Source organism: Enoplosus armatus, chromosome 5 (assembly GCF_043641665.1).
Source record: "Enoplosus armatus isolate fEnoArm2 chromosome 5, fEnoArm2.hap1, whole genome shotgun sequence".
NCBI classification, from domain to species: domain Eukaryota; kingdom Metazoa; phylum Chordata; class Actinopteri; order Centrarchiformes; family Enoplosidae; genus Enoplosus; species Enoplosus armatus.
This window is the reverse complement of record NC_092184.1, coordinates 3833860-3853491: the sequence shown is the minus strand read 5'-3', so window position 1 is coordinate 3853491 and position 19632 is coordinate 3833860. Positions and strand designations below refer to the sequence as shown.

General features: G+C 42.1%; 1 protein-coding gene across 2 annotated transcripts in view; it reads left to right on the top strand.

The window, feature by feature from the left end:
• Positions 1-15904, top strand: part of LOC139285536 (ubiquitin-associated and SH3 domain-containing protein B-like) — a 39340-nt gene extending 23436 nt beyond the window's left edge. Inside the window, exons 2-14 of one of the 2 annotated variants that reach the window (XM_070906103.1) lie at positions 9238-9291; positions 9957-10143; positions 10716-10914; positions 11524-11693; positions 11811-12019; positions 12281-12425; positions 12523-12646; positions 12740-12859; positions 12970-13062; positions 13169-13313; positions 13446-13552; positions 13701-13810; positions 15767-15904. In XM_070906103.1, coding sequence (XP_070762204.1) covers positions 9238-9291; positions 9957-10143; positions 10716-10914; positions 11524-11693; positions 11811-12019; positions 12281-12425; positions 12523-12646; positions 12740-12859; positions 12970-13062; positions 13169-13313; positions 13446-13552; positions 13701-13810; positions 15767-15904 — 1801 coding nt within the window. Of the gene's footprint in view, positions 1-9237; positions 9292-9956; positions 10144-10715; positions 10915-11523; positions 11694-11810; positions 12020-12280; positions 12426-12519; positions 12647-12739; positions 12860-12969; positions 13063-13168; positions 13314-13445; positions 13553-13700; positions 13811-15766 lie in introns of both variants that reach the window. The other variant, XM_070906102.1, reaches the window with a different exon arrangement.
• The last annotated feature ends 3728 nt before the right edge of the window (positions 15905-19632 follow it).

The window sequence follows — 19632 nt, the reverse complement described above, 5'->3', positions numbered from 1 at the left end:
GTTAGCTTTTATCTGAATTAGCATAATACTGTAGCCGGAGGAAAGTTAGCCAACATGCTATCTTTGATATAGAATAAGAAAAGAATATTTTGTTATTTCCACCTTTAGGAATATAGCCCATAAAGATTACACTGATTAGTCCAACCATCCATCCAAATGAGCAATTTCTTTTCATTTGAAAGGGGCTTTACATCGAGTGAGATAAAACTTAGAAGCATTTTGCATCCAATTTGTTGCATGGCTCACCAATAACTATTGCTTTGCATTGTTTTATATCCCACAACTAAAAATAGAGGTCACCTAACTGTACAACTCACTATTTTCTACTACAATATTGGGTGTATGTAGGGAGTATGCAGTACAACTACTACAGGCTAGGGATGTTTACACTCACTTGTATTTGTAGGCTACACAGTAATCCTACATTGCAAACATGCATTATATATAATTATGTATTGTTGCAAGTAATTGGAGACTATTGTTGACCAGGTGTAGATTTTATACAGGTAATATTTCGAGAAGGCTCTTTTTTTCTGTGAACCTGCTAAACCAGAACACATAGACTCTCTAACCTCTGGCTTTCAGCGTAAATCTTTTACCATTGTTCATATTAATGTGTCTTGTACTCCTCTATATATTTTGTTTATTATGATTCCCTACTGTGTTTTAGGCCACGCTGCGATGCACTCAGTTTTAAAGTTAAACATTATGTGTTGCGATGTGTTGCGTGGGCGGGTTTCTCGCTGTCTTGTCTGTTTCTCTTCCTGTCTCTGAGAGTTGAGCAAGTGAACAGAGGATCTCTCTACGGTTGGAAAACTTGCTTTCTCATCTCTGTGGGCGAGAGCGAGCAAGTGGTTTTCTCACAATAGATGACAATTTGCCTCTGTATGTGTAGGTGTAGGTGACAAAAAAATGTTTAGGGGTATTGCATGTCACAGTATACAGTACATCTTTACAAATAGTTGTTTAAGCAGAAGCACAAGTATTTGTTTTAATGTGTGCATGTAATGTACAAAAAGGAGTTGAACCAGTGAATGGATACAGCAGCTCGAGGGGAAACAACCTCTTTGTGTAGTTGAGGAAAACCAGTGCGGCACTCAACAGCCTGTATTTAATTTGACTTTTTTACTCTGTTTTCATTGCTGATGAGGAAAAATCATCATCAAGGGACATTTTGCTACAAAGACCTTTTATTCTGTCAGCTGTCAACCCACACTGTTCTGTCTGCTCACAGGTGGAGAGCCTCTAAGAGCTTTTGTTGGGACTGTCAGGCAGTGAAACAGCTGTGGAGCAGTGGTTTTATCTTGGGGACACAGGGAGTGGTAACCACCAGAATTTGACAAACACATGGGGCCGATATTGGCCCTTTTCATACCATTCTGTTATGCAGGGCCGATACCGGGGATTATTTTCATCATCGATTCATCTACCAATTATTATGTCGATTCATCTTGGTCTAATAAAAGGAAGCTAACTATGAAAAATTGCCCATCACAAGTTCCACGGTGACATGTTCGGATGTCCTGTTTAAGGTATTCAGTTTACTGTCATAGAAGGAAACCAGAACATTTGATGACGTGAAACCAGTGAGGTTTTGATGTTTTTGTTTAAGAATAATAACAGAATTGTTGAGGATTACATTTCTGTCGATTGATTAATCAATGAATTGACTAACTGATTCAGCTCTACTGATATTGGCCAGTCAGTGTCATCCACCTTTAAGATTACTTTGATTACTGTAGCTCATTTTAGCAACCTGGGAGGAGCTTACATTCTACGATTTAAAATGATCCAGTATTCCAGTGTTTATTGGATGAAATATATTCAGCTTTTACCATTTTTAGGCTAACTAAATAAATTAATAAATACTTAAATACATAAATAATTCTCTCTCTCCACCAGAAATGTATTTCTGGCAGTGAGGAGAAGACCTACAGTATTAGACTTTCATGTTGGAAAATGTAATTTACAGAAAACATATGAATAAAATATGAAGACTCTAAATAATTTTTTTAAAAGTGAGACTTTTTTTGTGTCTTGGGTGTGAGTAGCACTGGGGGGACTGTTGGAGTTTGTATGAAGGCGGGTTATTTCTGGGCCAGCGGTTTCTCCCTGCTTTCATAACTTGAGCTAAGCTAGACTAAACTCGTCCCGAGAGCACTGGACACACACCGATAAAATTGATTTCTATCTTCTCATCTAGCTGTGGGTCTGACGGCAAATTAGCATAAACCCCCAAATGACTGGCTTTAAATGCTCTTCAAGAGGCGTTGCCATGCTAACACTCACTAGAGAATTGTAAATGAAAATGACAAAATACATGTTGATACAACTAGAAACACCCCTGTGATCGACTCTAAATTAAGTACTTTGCTTGTATGCACCAAATTGTTGGCTTGCAACAGTTTCAGCCAAGGACTGGTACCAGTATTAGTCCACATTGTTGAAACCGTAGTGTTATTTTCTTATTGCCAAGAAGACCATGCTGACCAGTTGAAGTTAGCATCAAAGCTATGCATGTTCATCACTGCAGTTGGTCTGTCATTTTCTGGTCCATAATTTGTAGCTATGTAGTAAAAGAAGAGTTGTCTTTGGGAAACAGGATTTGACCACCAGCCTTCTGACAAACTACAAACCTGGCAATCAAAACTAGCAGGAGAAGACACTTACTACTTAGCCCAAATGGTGGCTTTTTTTTAAATCATAGTATTGAAATATGTCAGCTCTTTAAGTGTCCCTCCAGTGCTTTTCCGAGACCCAGTTTCTGTACAAACCAGGGTAAATCGGATAAAGAAATGATGGTTCTGAGGATATGTCTGTTGACAGCTTGATTTTACGCTGTGACTGCAACCGCCTGAAGCCGCTGACTTCTGCTCGGCAGCATTAAACTGAGCAGAGTGTTCAAGGGTTGAGAGCGTCATCATGAAGACTGAGGGAGTGGTGAGTAGCTGGCCTTTGAGACTTTGGTGAGGCAGCTCTGTTCCCACCAGACCTAACTGATCACTCCCTGCTTTGATCCACAAACCTCAGGCCAGGCGGCTCTGCCATCAAGCTTTCTGAATAGACTAGGTTTGATTTCTTTCGTGATTCAAACTGAATTTAGTTTGCTCCCAAAAAGGCTCCTTGCTATGTTTATATGGGATCCTCCTTGAGTCCCCACTGGCCTCTAATCGACTGGTTTGACTCAGCTTAGGGCTCGCCTTATGAAACAACAACCCACGGCTGTGGAAACCCTGAGAGGCAACTGCAGAAACAGGAAATGTGGGTTGTCATGGGGAATCCAAATAGATATCTTTTGTGATTTTTTTTTTCTGTGGTGGTTATTTTTAAGTCATGATTCACGAACAGGTACAGAAAAGAAAAAAAGAAAAGAGTCACTTTAAATTTAGTCACCAACTACCCCTGTGTGTTTGCAGTTACAGTTGTTGTCTTATATGTAAAGAATCTCCTACACAACTCTGCAGGTAGGGACTAACATTACTCCACAGGAGCCAGAAGTAAAACATGTGGAGCAAAGGTCGCATGAATGTCATGAGCAGTTCTGTTTCAAATGCAGGAACCCACCATAAAATAGTAATAATAGTAAACTCTATGCCAATTAATGTATTAATTAAATATTTAATTAATTAATCTTCTCAGAGCCACATCAGCTCCAGAAAACATGTTTTTTAAATCTAAAAATAAATAAACCCAAGACTGCCGTGTGGCTCTGGAGGAGCTTTCTAAAGTTGGAGAAATAACCCAGATGATGTCATCAGGGTAATCTTCAGACTGAGACTTTAACTGCATTAAAATCTAAAATGGGGTCTAATGAAAGACACCACTGAGTTGCATTGTGGGAATTGTAGGATCCAGTGTTTTAGGAACTTGACCCACACTGAAGACTAAAGGTCAGTATATCTCGGCCTCTGACCGTTCTTTTTTTCAATGTATCTCTCAAGTCCTTTATGGAAGTACAATACTAGATTGCTTGAGATCCTTCGATGATTTGTTTATTTAGGCACATTATGCAGTGCCACACGTCCCTGTGTGAGAAAGTAATGTCTCATTTAGATTCAGTAACTGGTTGCACCACATTTAGCAGCAATATGTGCTGCCGAACGCTAACAGTAGTACTTGCTCAGTCTCACACGGTGTTGTGGAGGAATTTTGGCTCAGTCCTCGATGCACATCCACTTTAGCTCAGTGACATTTGTTTGCTCCCAAGCAGGAGTTGCTTGTACAAGCTCTGGAACTTGGACTTTCCAGTTTCAAAACTGTCAATTTCTGGTTTGTTTTGGATGAGGGTCATGCTGCATGGCCCCGTGTTGCTTTAGCTTTAGCCTATGAACTCAGGATTCTCTCATACAAAGCAGAATCAAGAGGCGGTTGAAAGTCATACAGGTCTTGATGCAGCGAAGCATCTGCAAACTGAGACGCCGCTGCCGACACATGCGAGGGTCTTACCGTGGAATGCAGTGTTTGCTTTTCACCAGACATAACAGGGGGCCGTGCCAGCCACAAATATCCAGTTGTGACTCATCTGTTCATGGAGCATCATCCCAGAAGTCCAGAGAATCATTCAAGTGTTTTTCACACATTTGACACTCATATTTGTCTTACTAAGCAATGTGTAGCAATACTGGCTTGCTATTATTCTCGTCTCTCTGAAAGTGGAGTAATAAATTGAGGCAGGAGAAGTCGCCAGAGAAGTCTTGTTGATGTAGGTTTTTTCTGTGACTTCCTGGATGATTGTACGCATTTTTCTTGGAAACATGTTGTAAACACAGCCTCTTGTGCAAAGGTTAATGCTGTACTTTCTGCTTCTGGTCAACATTTGTGAAATTTGGTGAAGCCTCCGAGCTTTAGGATTACCTTCGTTTTAAACAAGAACCCCATAAAAGGGTCTTAAATGTGCCCATGATACATGATATCATGCTAAAAGACTGAGGCTAAAGCTAACTGGCTCCAGGTAAAAGCTCAGCATCCTCTCATGTCTTCAATTTAGAAGACATGGAAATAAAGAAACAGCTCTGCTCTTGTATTGCAGTATATGGCTAGTTAGTCCTCGTATTATAAGCATGAAAAGGAAAAATGTAAGATCAGAGACTCTTCGTCCATTCTAACATAATCCTGTTTGACTGCTTAGCCCACAAACAAGACAAAAATGTACTTTAAAAAAGGCTTTTAGAACGAGGACTGGTTACACGCAACTGTTTTGGATAATGAGTTTGACTGGAGTTGCTGAAGTGTAAACTTCCCTACAGTAGGACAGAGCTGCTAACATTATTCTAACCTCAAGCGTTCAGGAGCGGCTTCAGTGAGGAAATGCTGCACAGTGGATGTGCTGTGCTAGTCAGGAACAAGGCTGTGTGTGTGTGTGTGTGTGTGTGTGTGTGTGTATGTGTGTGTGTTTTTACATATCATCTATCTAACTGCACAAAATAATGTAGTGAGTTATGCTCTTTGGCCTTGGAAGTAACACTGGGTCAGGTTGCGAGTATGGGTTAGCTAGTTAGCCGGCTATGCTACCGTTAGCAGCTTACATCAGAGAAAACACTGTTTAATCCATTCCTTACACTTCAGCTCTTGCATTTTAGACACCACCCTCAAAACTCTTAAAATGCTGAGTATTGCTTTTACTACAGCACAGCACTTCTGCATGTGGAGGAATCCACAGCCTGACAGGCCTGCCGTGCCTTATTATGGTTGCTAAGTTATGATTGCACAGTGTCAGTGTTAGGTTGAGTGGGTTTTGTGAAGATCAGATATTGAGAGCGCATTGAACATTTATTTGCATGAGAATGCAACTGAATTCAATTCATATCGTACAGTAACTTCCGACGCAGCAACGTTTTCCATCTGTGCAGTCCCTTTGCTGTTGAGCTGCACGCTTGTCATGGCAAACAAGGTCTCCTCCGCCTTGCAGTTAGGACATTGATGCTTGCCTAGTGATACGCAGCGTCTACAGAATAGAATCATCATTTCTGTTGTTGAAGGATGATAAACCTACTGTCACGTTGAACTATATGTGTGGCTTTCTGTATTTCATATTCTTATATACACAAAGTACAATTACATTTGAGTGAGTATCTACGCTAAGTGACACTCTCGTCTTGCACACTGACTGACATGGTGACAGATTGAATGTCATATGCATCACAGGACCCACTTCTCCTTTCCAGTTCTTTCTCGTGGTTGCGAAAGCCTGATGTGTTTCAGGCAGGTATCAGATCGTCATTAACGCTAAATGTTACCCAGGTGTTATTTAATGTGGCAAAGCCTTCCTTTATGTTCTCCATCTCTGGCTTGATTTACTGTTTGTTGGTGTGTGTGTGTGTGTGGGTGGGTGTGTGTTGAAGTGGTTTTAAGGCCCTTCCTTCGAACGCTGCTTCTCGCACTCTCTTCTTTCTTTCGAATTCTCTCACACACATATGCAATGGTATGTAGGTCTACACCTGTGGGACACCGAGGCTTCATAAAACCCAAGCTGCCGCTAGCACACCAGTAAGCTGACTCTAATGTCTCTGACTGTCTCTGCTGTGGTCAGAGCTGCTGCTTACTGAGCTCCCTGTGGTGAGGTTGCATGGAAAGGTGTTTGTTTTCTTGGTAGATATTATTTGCGTCCTGTGTATAGAAGACCTTCTCTGATCTTTGAATACAAGTATGTTACCCTCTGCTGATGTGACACATATGATCATGTTCAACAGATACATTGTCAATCAATCATTAAAGCACACATATACAGTATGTGTGCCGACACACAAGCACACACACATCTGTAGCACCTCCACCCGTCCCATCGAACAGGAATAACATCTGACGCCACGCTGAGGAAGCTGCTTGCTCCCCTGAGATGAAAACCACATTAGCATGTACAAGCTTTTATCTTCTGAGTGGCAGCTAATTAGGTTCCGTGGCTCTAATGTGAACAATCTGATCTCCTGCTTATCAGCCGAGCCTCCAGGTGTTGCCGAGGTAAGGACGGAGGCGATGAATGGACAAATCGCTGTTCCCTCTGCTTCTTTCTTTTAAACTGGCCTTTTATCTCTGTGAATGCATTACATATTCCAGCAAATGACAACTTGTGTAATTGCCCTGGCAAAATGAATTAGCTACATTGGTGTTTGTTCGGTTTTTATTCAAATCAGAAAGCTGTTTGAATGAGCCAGTTAGTTCAGCATTCACACTATTTACACTCTTTCGGGAGCTTGTGAAAAGCACTGTATTTGGCTGTCCATGACTGACTGATCTCTTCAGTCATTCAGCCACAGAAAGCAGATAGTAAACACAGGTAACAGCAGATCATCTTGATGTGCACTGTGGGCTTAACTGGGAGTCTTTAGTTATGGTTAAGAGGAGTCATTAACGCCGATTCCTTCTCATGAAAGGAATCTATGTTAATGTCTTCCTACACGTGCTGTGTATCATCTTCCACGCTGCTTTGAAGGACCTACGAGGAACCAACGCTTCCTCTGACTTGTGATCCATATTGTTGTGCCCCCAGACTTTGTGAGCCAGTAACCCATGCTTTACTCGCTCTTAATGTCTTTCTCAGTTCCTGCTTGTGATATAATTTTACTCATTGATTCACTCTGACCTTTTCGGATCAAAAGGTGGGAGTGGAGAGAGTTCTAAAAATATGCTGCTTACATGAGAGGTTGTTACCTTGAAATGGGTATGTTTTATATTGGACAACAAAACTAAATGACTTAGATTTGTATCACTAGTGGGACAAAATGTGACGTTGGCCAGAGGAAAAGGCTTATCTGCCAGAGCTACCACACTGTGAACATGCACCAAATGTTGTGGCAACTCAACATTTGGTGCATGTGGATGTTGAGAAATTTCTCTCTGGGCAACAATGTTTTTCAGTACAGTAGATGCACCGACCAACAGGCTGACATCATCACGCCTAAAGCCACGGCACATTGGTGCATGGTTAATAAGAAAATGCATTCAGTTTAGCATGAACTATGTCAGAATGCTGAGTCTGAAATTCATGTCATTATACAACGTTTGTGTGTAAACACACTAACTACTGAAGTGTGAAAATACCCATCAATATGATTGACATATAACTGAATATTATATGCAAGATAAAGTTTACTGGGACTCTAAATGGAGAGGAAACATTGTTAATGTTAATAATTAACCTGTTCAGTTTTAGTCCGGAAAGCTAATATTGGCTAATAGTAACCAAGCTAGTATCCAGGGTAAACTGACAAAATAATAACAAAATTGACCAAATTGTTCAACAAATGTATTTATTAGATTAAAGCTGAATTTTTATATTAACAATGGGTCAGATGACTATGTGTAATGTGAAAGGTGTGTCTCCTAGTGACAAACCCACAGAGATTATCACCAACTCTGCAGTTCCTCTCAGCTATGTGGAGAGTCTTCGCTTCTTTGAGCTCAATGTTTTGGTTTTATGGACTGCGACTTCATAGTTTGGTTCAAACAAACCTTTGCATCAACCTTGTTTCCAGCAGGCAACTATTTTCAGAGAAGAAACCCCACTCTACACTACCTGCCCAGTGCCAAAACCACTGCTCTTAGCTGCTAGATAGTGGAGCATTAAGCTTTAAAATGAATTCTTCATACATTTTCACATTTATTACAAATGCAATGACAGAAAATGTTGTTTGTTTCTTCCACCACTGCCAAATGCAGTTTTCTCTAAGCTCTAACTAGTGAGAGATATTTCCATTTGGCATTGTAACGATTTTTCTCTCTGAGTCGACGCTCGCTGAATTTCTGTTTAGATATTCACTTTAGCCAGTCAAACCAGGGGGAAACGCTGAATAATTCACCACTTTTCTTTCTCCAGTTGCATTGTTTGTGCCCGACTCCAGTGGCAGTTCTGTTCAGTCAACAACTTTAAACCTTTTCCACACTATTTCCTTTTCCTCTGAAGCCGCCACTCGCATCTCTGTTTACAGAGTCAGAGTTTCCACATAGGTGTGGATCCACAACAGTTCTCCTTTTATTTGCCATCTGGTGCCAGAAAACTCCCGAGGATACAAACTGTACAGAGAACAAGATCAATGTGTTCCTCTGCTGCTTAACTCATTCAGACAGAGACACCTGAGGGAAGTCACTTCTCTGGGTTTCTCATTGCCGCGTTTCATTGCTTACTAGTCATAGATTGTTCTGGCGCTCATTTCGGACTATAGACGAGCAACCTGTAGGTGAACATTTGTTGAGAACATGATTTGATTATCTTCTTTCTTTCTCTGTTGTGCTCTTTTACAGACTGAAAGCTCTGGTATCAACAGGAGGTCGGAGTGTGCAAGCAGCGTGTGACTGGTAAGTTAAAACAACAAATGTGCGTACAGTACATTTCACACATACACATCACAAGTCAGCGACACAAATGTGTGTTATACTGCCCTCTGCTGTAGAAGAGTTGTTTGAAGGTTGTACACAGTAGGCACTTAATATTTTCAGTGTTTTGTGGATAATTTATGATTTTCAGATTTATTTATTTACATTTTCATTGTCTCTTTTGGAAAAACAATGCATTCTTTGTGGCGACAGGTTCAATAATGATTCCAATAAGGAACTGAAATTCCTCTCAACAGATTGAATCACTAAATATTTGTGACCCCTAAATAAGAAAGCCAGTACTCTTCACCAATTACACATTATGTAGGAAATAGAGAGCAATGTTACTGGCAAACAAGAAAGTGTTTTGTCCCAGAATCTCAGTTCAAAACAGGAAATGTTCCAGTTATAAAGTTGCTGTAGGGCTCATATGTGCCAGCCTTGGTGAATTGGTCGCACGGCTGAAATCATTTGCATTCAGGGCTATGTGCTTACTCGGTTCTTCTTTTAAGATTATATTTGTGCCACAAGTGATTTGGCAGTGTTTCTTGAAAACTGTGCTAAAAAAGAAAATAAAGGCTTTATATTGAGACTGTCCTCACAGCACAGCAGACCTGAGAATTCCGCTCATGTCTGTCTCTCCCCAGGCTGTTTTCCCATGTGGACGACCCGTTCCTGGACGACCCTCTGCCCAGGGAGTTTGTCCTCTACCTGCGGCCCAGCGGACCGCTACAGAACCAGCTCTCCCACTTCTGGCAGCAGAGCCGGGTCACATGTGGCAAAAACAAAGCCCACAACATTTTCCCCCACATCACCCTCTGCCAGTTCTTCATGGTGAGTCGGAGAGTTGAGCTGAACTTCAACTCAGACTGTGCAGTTTTATGAAGGTTGATGGTTAAAGGTCCTCAAAGGTTCTGAGGTTCTAGATTCTCTTCTTCATCCTCGTGTGTCGGAATAAGCAGCCGAGTTACTAGCTGGGACCCAGGAACAGTTTTGTAACACAGCTCACGTCTGAATTGAATGACATCAGATTAACATAAAGACCACAGGTTAAACATGCACAGAGAGAGATTTAACACCTTACTAGGAGCACATTTATCACTAATTTCCACCTGACTAGTGAGCGGTCTTCTTCCTTGCCTTTGTTGGTGTATTGCTACACTCCACCAACTGTCAATCAGTGGAATAGCGTAAAAAACGGTTGCGATTATGTCCTTAAAACATGGCTTCATGGCACTACTAGTGGATAAAAACTCCCTAAATTTGTAACCAATGTTTTACAACACCTACGTCTGAATGACAAAGAGTCATTACTGGACAGAAAGGTAGAGCGAGCAATGTGACGTATTCAATGTGTGAATAGGGCTTAACTCTACATCCCCATCACCCTCCCTCCTTCCACACAGTGTGCAGACCACAAAGTAGAAGCTCTATGCGAGGCCCTCCAGGCCACCGTCCAGCAGTGGCGGGGTCGATTTCCCAGCCCGCTGCCTCTAGAGCTCTACACGTCCTCCAACTTCATTGGTCTTTTCGTGGAGGAGCAGGTGGCCGACATCCTCAAGCTGTTTGCGGCCGACTTTGCCACGGAGGCCGCCAGGAAGGCCGGTAGGAACCACAAGCATTAGGGATAAGAGGCACACACCATATACCCACAATGCCCTGGGTTTTGGAAGCATGTTTAGGATCTTAGCTGCATGTCCTCCCTTCTATCAGTCCCATCTTTACTATCTTTTATGTTGTTGCAGTGTTTAGAGTTTGTCAGTTCATGAGATTCACCATGTAACGTGTGGTGACTGGCTTTCTTTTCCAGCAGGGCCGGTAAACGATTGGTCAGGGCGGCGGTCACGTCGGGTTATTAAATCACTCACTCAATCTGTCGAAGTACATCTTTTTTAAACAAACTGACTGCTAAACAGTATTTCAGGCAGCTAAGTGCCAAATCAGATTAGAGCCGTGGTGTTAGCGCTAATGCTCTGTCATATTTCTGTTTCATGGTTAAGAGACGGATTAGAGCGTGTCATCAAAATGTGATGAGGAAATGTTGAGCGTTGTCGGTTTTATTCTTCAGTTCTCCTCTCTGACGCTCCGTGCAGTTTTACCCTCTCTTTTGCACAGATAACAAAAGTTGCAGATTTTGCACTTTCTCATGCTGAATTGTTGATGTGATGTGCTGTACTGTGTAAAACAAAGCCCCGTCTCATCTTTCAACTCCAGAGGTCCATGTGGAGCCTCATAAGAAGCAGCTTCATGTAACTCTGGCCTACAACTTCCCCACTAATCACCTCCCGTCACTGGAGAAACTGGCCAAGGGCATCGAAGTCAAGCTAGGCTGTGATTGGCTGGCAGTGCTGTTCTCCCGGGACATTCGTTTTGCAAACCATGAGGTGGCTAACATTCATACTAACAATTTATGTGTTTGAGGTCACAGATATCTGTTAACCAGCGGCATCAAAACATACTGACACGTGATTATTTGTTCTAAATGTCTCTCACGTCTGCAGACCCTGCGGGTGATGTACCCCTACATGCCTCAGAACGAGGATGAGCTGGAGCTGGTCCCTGGTGATTTTGTCTTCATGTCTCCGGTGGACCAGAGTAGCACCAGTGAGGGCTGGGTTTATGGGACCTCGCTGGCCTCTGGGCTGTCTGGCCTGCTGCCTGAGAACTATGTCAGCCTGGCCGACGAGTCCGACACCTGGGTCTTCCACGGGTGAGCAGAGCACCTCATACCGGCAGGCGGTCGTAATTAACCAAACAATGATACAAAATACACATAAAACATCTCTTTGACTCTTTGTTCCGAATAAATCCGTTTTTATTTGCAAATGTTTTACTCATAGCCCCTGGTAATTCTATCATGTCGTGGATCAGTTGCAGATATTGTTTAGCCGTTGCCAAAACACACATGGATCAACTTATCTCATTTGTACTGCATGCAGTACCTGACGTGTGCTCTGCTCGTCCACCACAGCTCCCATTCATTCTTCAGCTGTGGGCCCAGTGACAGGACCAGCAAGGAGAGAGGGATGTTCGATGGACTGCTGGACAGCCGACGCCCTGACAACACGAGTCCTGGAGACACGCCCACCCTCAGTCTCATTTGTCATCCAATGCAGGTAGATTGGCTTTTATGTTCATTAATACATGTATACTATTATCTATACACATTTTCACAAAGCAGTGTAATTCACTGTTGCCCTTTATTTCCAGCAGGTCCTGCGGATTAGTGGTAGTCACTCTCGGCAGCCCAAGAGGACGCTCTTTGTCTGTCGGCACGGTGAGAGGATGGATGTGGTCTTTGGCAAACACTGGCTCTCCCTCTGCTCAGACAGTAAAGGTGAGACGCCAAAGGTATAGGAAGAAAATAGGAATAAATGAGAACGATTCCTTCTGCAGACATTTGAGAAAGTGTGTGTTTGTTGCGCTGCAGGCAGATATGTACGCTCCAATCTGAACATGCCCCCCAGTTTGCCTCTGTGGGGAGGACAGAGAGACTACGACATGGACGCTCCTATCACTGTGTTTGGATCCACACAGGCTCGACTAGTGGGTACGTCACCTGTATAGATCTACATGATGCGCTACACCTGGTGTTGTTGCATTGCATTCTGTATATGACGTGTGTGTGTGTGTGTGTGTGCTCAATATGTGCTTTTCCAGGTGAAGCCCTGTTGGAGAGTAACACAGTGATAGACTTTGTGTACTGCTCTCCCTCTCTGCGATGTGTTCAGACTGCACAGAACATCCTGAAAGGTGAGCAGTATCATGGATCGGGGATTCTCCAGCAAAGGTCGCACAACCACCCGTGTTTTGTTTTGGTTTTAAGATGAGCTCTGATGAACTGTGTTTGGGGAAACAGGTCTGCAGCAGGATGGTAAGCTGAAGGTGCGAGTGGAACCGGGGCTTTTTGAATGGACCAAGTGGGTTTCTGGGAGCTCCCTGCCTGCATGGATACCTCCCACTGACCTGGCTGCAGCACACTTCAGTGTGGACACAACGTACAGGTGATACAAGCAACTCAGGGCAAAACACACCTTGTGCAATGAATTACATTTGATCGATCATTAGTTATGTAAATGTATTTGTCTTACATGTGCCGCTGGTTTTCTAATACTTGGTGTTTCGGCTCCGTATAGACCTCTGATCCCAGTCAGCAAGCTCACTGTGTCTGAACCCTATGAGACCTACATGAGCCGGAGCTACCAAGTGACCAAAGACATCCTGTCAGACAGCAAAAACACTGGTAAGAGACGCACGTCCGAGCTCCTGGAGCTCCTGGAGCACCTGGAAGAGGCTGTTTGAGCTTGTGCTGGTGAGCCTTTACTTTATAGTTTTACATGTGTTTGTCCACTGCTGATGTTGCATCCTGCCTGGGTTTCCACTCTCTGTAGGAAACAACGTGCTGATTGTAGCCCACGCTTCTTCCTTAGAGGCCTGCACACGCCAGCTGCAGGGCCGCAGCCCACAGAGCGCCAAGGACTTCATCCAAGTAGTCCGAAAGGTTTGTTCACTGCATATCTTTTTTTCTTTTTTTTTAATCTAGTCCATCTGATTTTCTTTCCTTTTGTACATCCCACTTTTCTCTTCATCTATCATTACTTCCATGTGGTTTCCTCAGTTCCTGTCCCCGTGCCCACTGTGGCTGGATGTGCAAAATGTGTATAAACAAAAGGAGCAAAAAAACAAATCAAACTCAAACCAACTTGTTCAAAAAGTCTTGAAAAAAGACTGTTTTTATTCACCTAACCAGTAGACTGCCATCCTCAAATGAAAGGTACTTTTAGTGAATCTTTAAAACATTCAAAAACATGTTTGGATACTTGAGTGTGTCATTTTATTTGTCAGCTGAAGGTGGGGGGGGGTTATTTTGCATTCCCATATTGTAGGAAATAAATAACCAACTTGGAATGGCTGGAATCAACGTGCAACAGCATGTATTACGTTCAGTCTCAAACTCCAACTTGTCCAGCTTGACCACTCTGACCTGACTCGGTATGATGTGTGTAGTGTTTGTGGATTCCCACCAGAATAAACTCCCTCTTCAGATAACAGTTCTTTGTTGGGTTGCTCATTAGTGGGAAACTGAGTGTGCAGGCTTTTGTTCCTCAGGTCAGTGAGGCTTGAGTGTTCCGTGTCTGCATGTTTTTTTCTTCTTTTTTCTTTTGACAAAGAAACAGAACATGGCTATGGAAGATTTACAATGTGTAAAGTAAATTAAATACAATATATATTGTTATGTATTATGTTACGTACACATTGTATTTTCTTTTTATCTATGCAGTTACTGTCATGATGAAATTAAAACATATATATTAAAAGAACAATTTGATTTAATTTCTTTGCCACATCAAAATCAAATCACAATACAGAAAATAAATCGAAGTATGTACTGCCAGATATGCAAGGTAGACTGGTCCAATCCATACTGGAAATTTGTCTTCCGGGTGTTGTTGGCGTACTGCATATTTTGCATATTACATACTACATTTTGGCCAAATCAGTACGTAGTGCTAGTATAGTAGGCGGTTTCGAATACAGCCACTGTCATTACTTTTCATGAGGAGGTGACAACTCGTTCTGCCATGGGAACAGAGTGTTTTCAGTTATGGGCTGGCTGACCTCCACCAGACGGAGCGGCCTGTTGCTCCTTCATTAGCTGGCCTGCTGTCAGTTTTGACGCACTGAGATCAATAAACCTCTTTAAACACAGCGGCTGTTTGCTTGCTTTCTGCGTCGGCACCATCCACAGAGTGAGATTTGTCCCGTGTTACCTGGACAGAACCAACATCGTTCACTCTATTTTCATTGTTGTTCTCTTTTTTTGCCCTCTCCTAGTCTTTTTTCATCTTAATATATTTCCATATGACATTTTTGATTGGACTCCATATAACTACATATGTATATTACTTTCATTTTAGGAGTAGTAGTAGTAGGAATTGTGGTTTTTACAAATGGACCATGATTTCTGGGAGAAATGCATTATAATGGCCAAATTTAGAAGAAGTTAACATGTTCATCATATAATAAATTAAATTCACAAAACTATACTAGTAACTACTATAGTAACCTAAGCTTGAACAATATTGAAATTCAACATCCCTCTATCATAACTTTCAGATGATGAAACGATGGTATTGTGAGTGCAAAATGTCAAAAGCTTCATGTAGATAATGGAAGAGGGGTTAAATACACAAAACAGACAAATTCACCGACACAAAAACAAACAAAATTGTCACTACAACTACTTTGGCAATTATATTGTCCAAGTCTATAGGGACTACAGATGAAAATGAGCTTCTAACTGTATCTGGTACAATATATGTATTGTGCATTGTCACTGCTAAATAAACAGAAATCGTAGTGGTTCCGCTTGAACCTACTCTCTCATCCAAAAAGCACACGTCATTTCCATGAATTTCTTTTTAATGGACTGTTAATTGCTCTGCTTGGTCCTTAGATCCCCTACCTGGGCTTCTGCTCCTGTGAGGAGCAGGGAGACACGGGGGTGTGGCAGTTAGTGGACCCCCCCATCCTCCCCCTCACACATGGACCAAACCACAGCTTTGACTGGAGGGAGACGCTTCTGCAAGAATGACATCTCTCTCATCCGAACTCCGCCCAGCCTGATCATACTGTACTCCCACAGACTGCAGTCAAAAGCTTCAGACCAGTGCCCCCGAAGTGCTGGAGCTTTTCTCTTTTCAGCCTCTTTACACAGCTGGTGGCTTAGCAGGGACGGTTGAAGAAGCTTCCTGCCTGAAGACGAGGAGCCGAGTCCCGGCCAGTGAATGGTTGGTGAACTGACTGCATCCCCCTGAGGGTGGTTTCAACAATGATTGAGCAAACATTCACATTCAAATTTCATTGTATTATTATTATAATTTTTTTCTTTTTTTGCAAGAATGAGGGAGACATTAGTTTGGGCAGTATGGGTGTCAGCTGCCCTGTGTGGGAGAGCTCTCACTGAAATCCTGCTGGATAATGTGTCACCGCAGTCTCTGAGAATTTTGTGAAATTAGCACGTTTTAGCACAGTTTGCTCTGTGCATGACTAGCAAGAAAAAACACCAATGTATTACATGAATACTACGACTATAGTGGCGTGACACTGGAGTAATGCCATAGGAAGCAAAAGCACTGCAGTTGGTGATTTAGCTACCTTTATTTTCAGCTCGGCTCACTCAGGTTTTATTTCGAACTCAGTCAGTTCATTTTCACTGAAAGATGTCTGTATTTCACCAAAAGGTTGTACTTCCCTAAATTTAAGCTGCATAACCCCAAACCTAGCAAAACTTGGTTTACTTGCTTAAACTTAACCGTGAGCTAACGTTAAACGTTAGCTGTGTCCAACATCACTAATGAGCAGTACATTGAGACATTTAGGTTGTCCGCCAAATCAGACACATAGCATTGTGGAGTCGTCAGCAAAAAGTAGTGTTCATGCTATGTACATTCGTTTTTTCATTCTGTTGGGCAACATATAGTACATACATTTCACAATTTGGACACTCAAAAGTGCACTAGACTTTGAAAAAGTGACTTGTGTTTTTAACTTTTGCATTGCTTTAGTGTGCCAACATGCTAAAATTAGCATTACCATGTAACCACGCTAGTGTTTGCATTAGGTTGAGCAAGTGGTATTAGCATGTCATCATGCAAACATGAAAAATGTCGCATGTTAACATGCTAACATTAGCATGGCTCAGCTGTACTCTTGAGTTTAATTCCAACATAGCTCACATGCTTCATCTTAGCATTCAGCATGGAAGCCTGATAACAAGCTGTGTTAGCGTGTCCATTTTACAGAGGACACTGTAAACCATTTGGATTTGGGTAACAGCGAGGGTTTTTTTTTTTTGTTTGCCCCCCTGAATTTTATTTTCTGGTGTTTTAATTAGTGGCCGTAGACTTTTAGTCGCATGAAAAAGTGGCAGCTGCAGGTCGATTTTTGTACAAACTTGACATACCAGGGGGGGACAGTAACTAAACATTTGCATTATTTGTGTACACAATTTCTGATTTGTGTTGGTGCTTATTTCACAAAATGCAATGAGACTGTTGAGATTTGGAAATGTCACGCCCTAACAGTACTGCTCTCCTGCACAGAGCGCAGCAGCATTTCCACTCCACCGTACATGGGAACGAGTACACATGGGCTGTTGACAGCACTTGACACACAGCGCTCCTGACCAGGATAAAAACAGATGGTATTGATTATTTTAAAAGAGATGGCGTCTTTTGTCCTGCCTGCCCTACTTCAGTGGCTGAGGGGAAACATATCACACATGTAGCACATCCAGTACAGCAGTGTCTTCTCCCATTCATGTAGTGTATGTACAAATATAACAGCACAACCTGCACTATTGACAATCACACAGTAGCTTCTTGATTCTGGTCCAGCACATTTTTAGTGTGCGTTTGTTAAATGTTGTTCAAGGGTTCAGAGTAGCTGTAAATAATCATATTTTGAGAAAAGTCTTCCAGTCGCATTTTTATTTATTTATAAACCTTTCTTTCATATGTTAGAAGCAAAAAATATATATATATATAAAAAAGAAAGAGGATCATCACTTTTAACAGCATGCAAGAATTTATGCTCTGTATCTCAGGTGTTGACTGCATTGAAGACGTATACGTATATGCAGCTTTGACAGGTGTTCCATTGATTGAGTGACTGTGTTGTCGTGAGTGCCTCTTGGAATTAAAGTGATGTCTCCTGCCGTGCGTCTGCCCATTCGTAGCCACAGAGGAGGAAGTTGTCAGCTACACCAGCTGTAAACAGAGCTGGAAGGTCTGCTCAGACCCTAACCCTAACCCTTCAATTGTGTTCAGCAAGACTTTCCCCTAAAAGCACGCCTATCTTGTCAACTTACACCATGACGTGTTGCTGTAACAGAGAACATCCATCACCTACTAAAACAGACCCTGCAGCTGTTCCACCAAAATAAACCATTTTTTGGTCACTTCAGAGACATACACAACAAATCCAAGATAATTTGTCAAATACAAGCTGTGTAACGCTGAAAACTCGTGGTGAATCCCGTGAACACCGCGGGCTACTTTTAATAATAAATAAATAAATAATTCAGTATTTATCTACCTGAAATGTATTCGTGTCGACGTAATGCAGAAGTAACGCCGTTCATATGCCCGTGACATACAGTAATGTGTTGTATGAGGTTCTGCTGAGTCACATAGCAGCGCAGCACTGAGCCGTGTTCAAACTTCAAATCATGTCCCACCTCTTCCAGTTCTGCCAGGAGGCTCGAAAAAAGCTGCGCCTTTTTATTCAAGTTCAGCTCAACTACTGTCTCCCAGAGCCTTTTCTTAGCGGAGGTTGTTGTGAGAAACATAGCGCCCAGCGTCCCCTCTATAGTGATCTGTTGGCTCCGATCAAAAATACGCTCATTCACTTTCTTGCTGAGAGTTAGAGCTAAACATGATGCTAGAGCGAGCAGGTGATTGGCTTAGCTTAGCAAGCTTGGATCTGTCCAACGTTTAAAATGCACCCAAAGACACCTCAGATCTTACTAATGAACGTGTGTTATTTTGTTTGTTTGATCTGCACACGACAGCAGGAAGTCACTGCATCTGGCCAAGGAATAGTTTCAGCACATAACTTGTTCTTTTTACATTTTGTTTTACCTTTTGCTTTATATGGAAGTAAATAAGAAAGCTATGTGAACACAACATCCCCATCTTCAAATTCGTTAAGGAAATAAGTCAGGAAAAATGCAACATCCATGTGCATGTAGTCCATCCTGTGAAAAAAAGAGAGCTCAGAACAGCCATCTTAACCATCTTCCTGCCCCCCCCCCCCGATCTGAACCATCACACCAGTAATACTGTGGAATCGCCGTATTGCTGTGCGCCTGTTGCCGATGCTTTGCTGACACAGGGAGGCGATGATACGGGTGTTGGGAAGAAAGACACCGCTACTACAGAAATGTGAAAGGTTTCCTCTTTTTAATCAAATGTTATTCCCGTCACACGACATCCTGGAGCGGCACACGTTGTATTAAAGAGTAACAAACCGAGTGCTCGTAGAAAATGATGATCGTTTGTGGAGTGGAACGCCAGAAGAAGAGACCCGTGTGACAGAAACACAGAGGAAGAAGCCATGTTGTTCCTGTATTCTTTATTTATTGTCTGAACGTATCACGTGTACAGCAATTAACTTAAAGTGACTCCTTTTGAAATCAATATTTGATTTGTAATTTAAGATGAAGTGTGTCTGTAAGGCTTCATGTATCTGTTATTTTCGTTGTTGAACCTGTCTTCTGTTGTGTTTGTGAAGCATTGAGTCATACAGAGAAAAAGATGT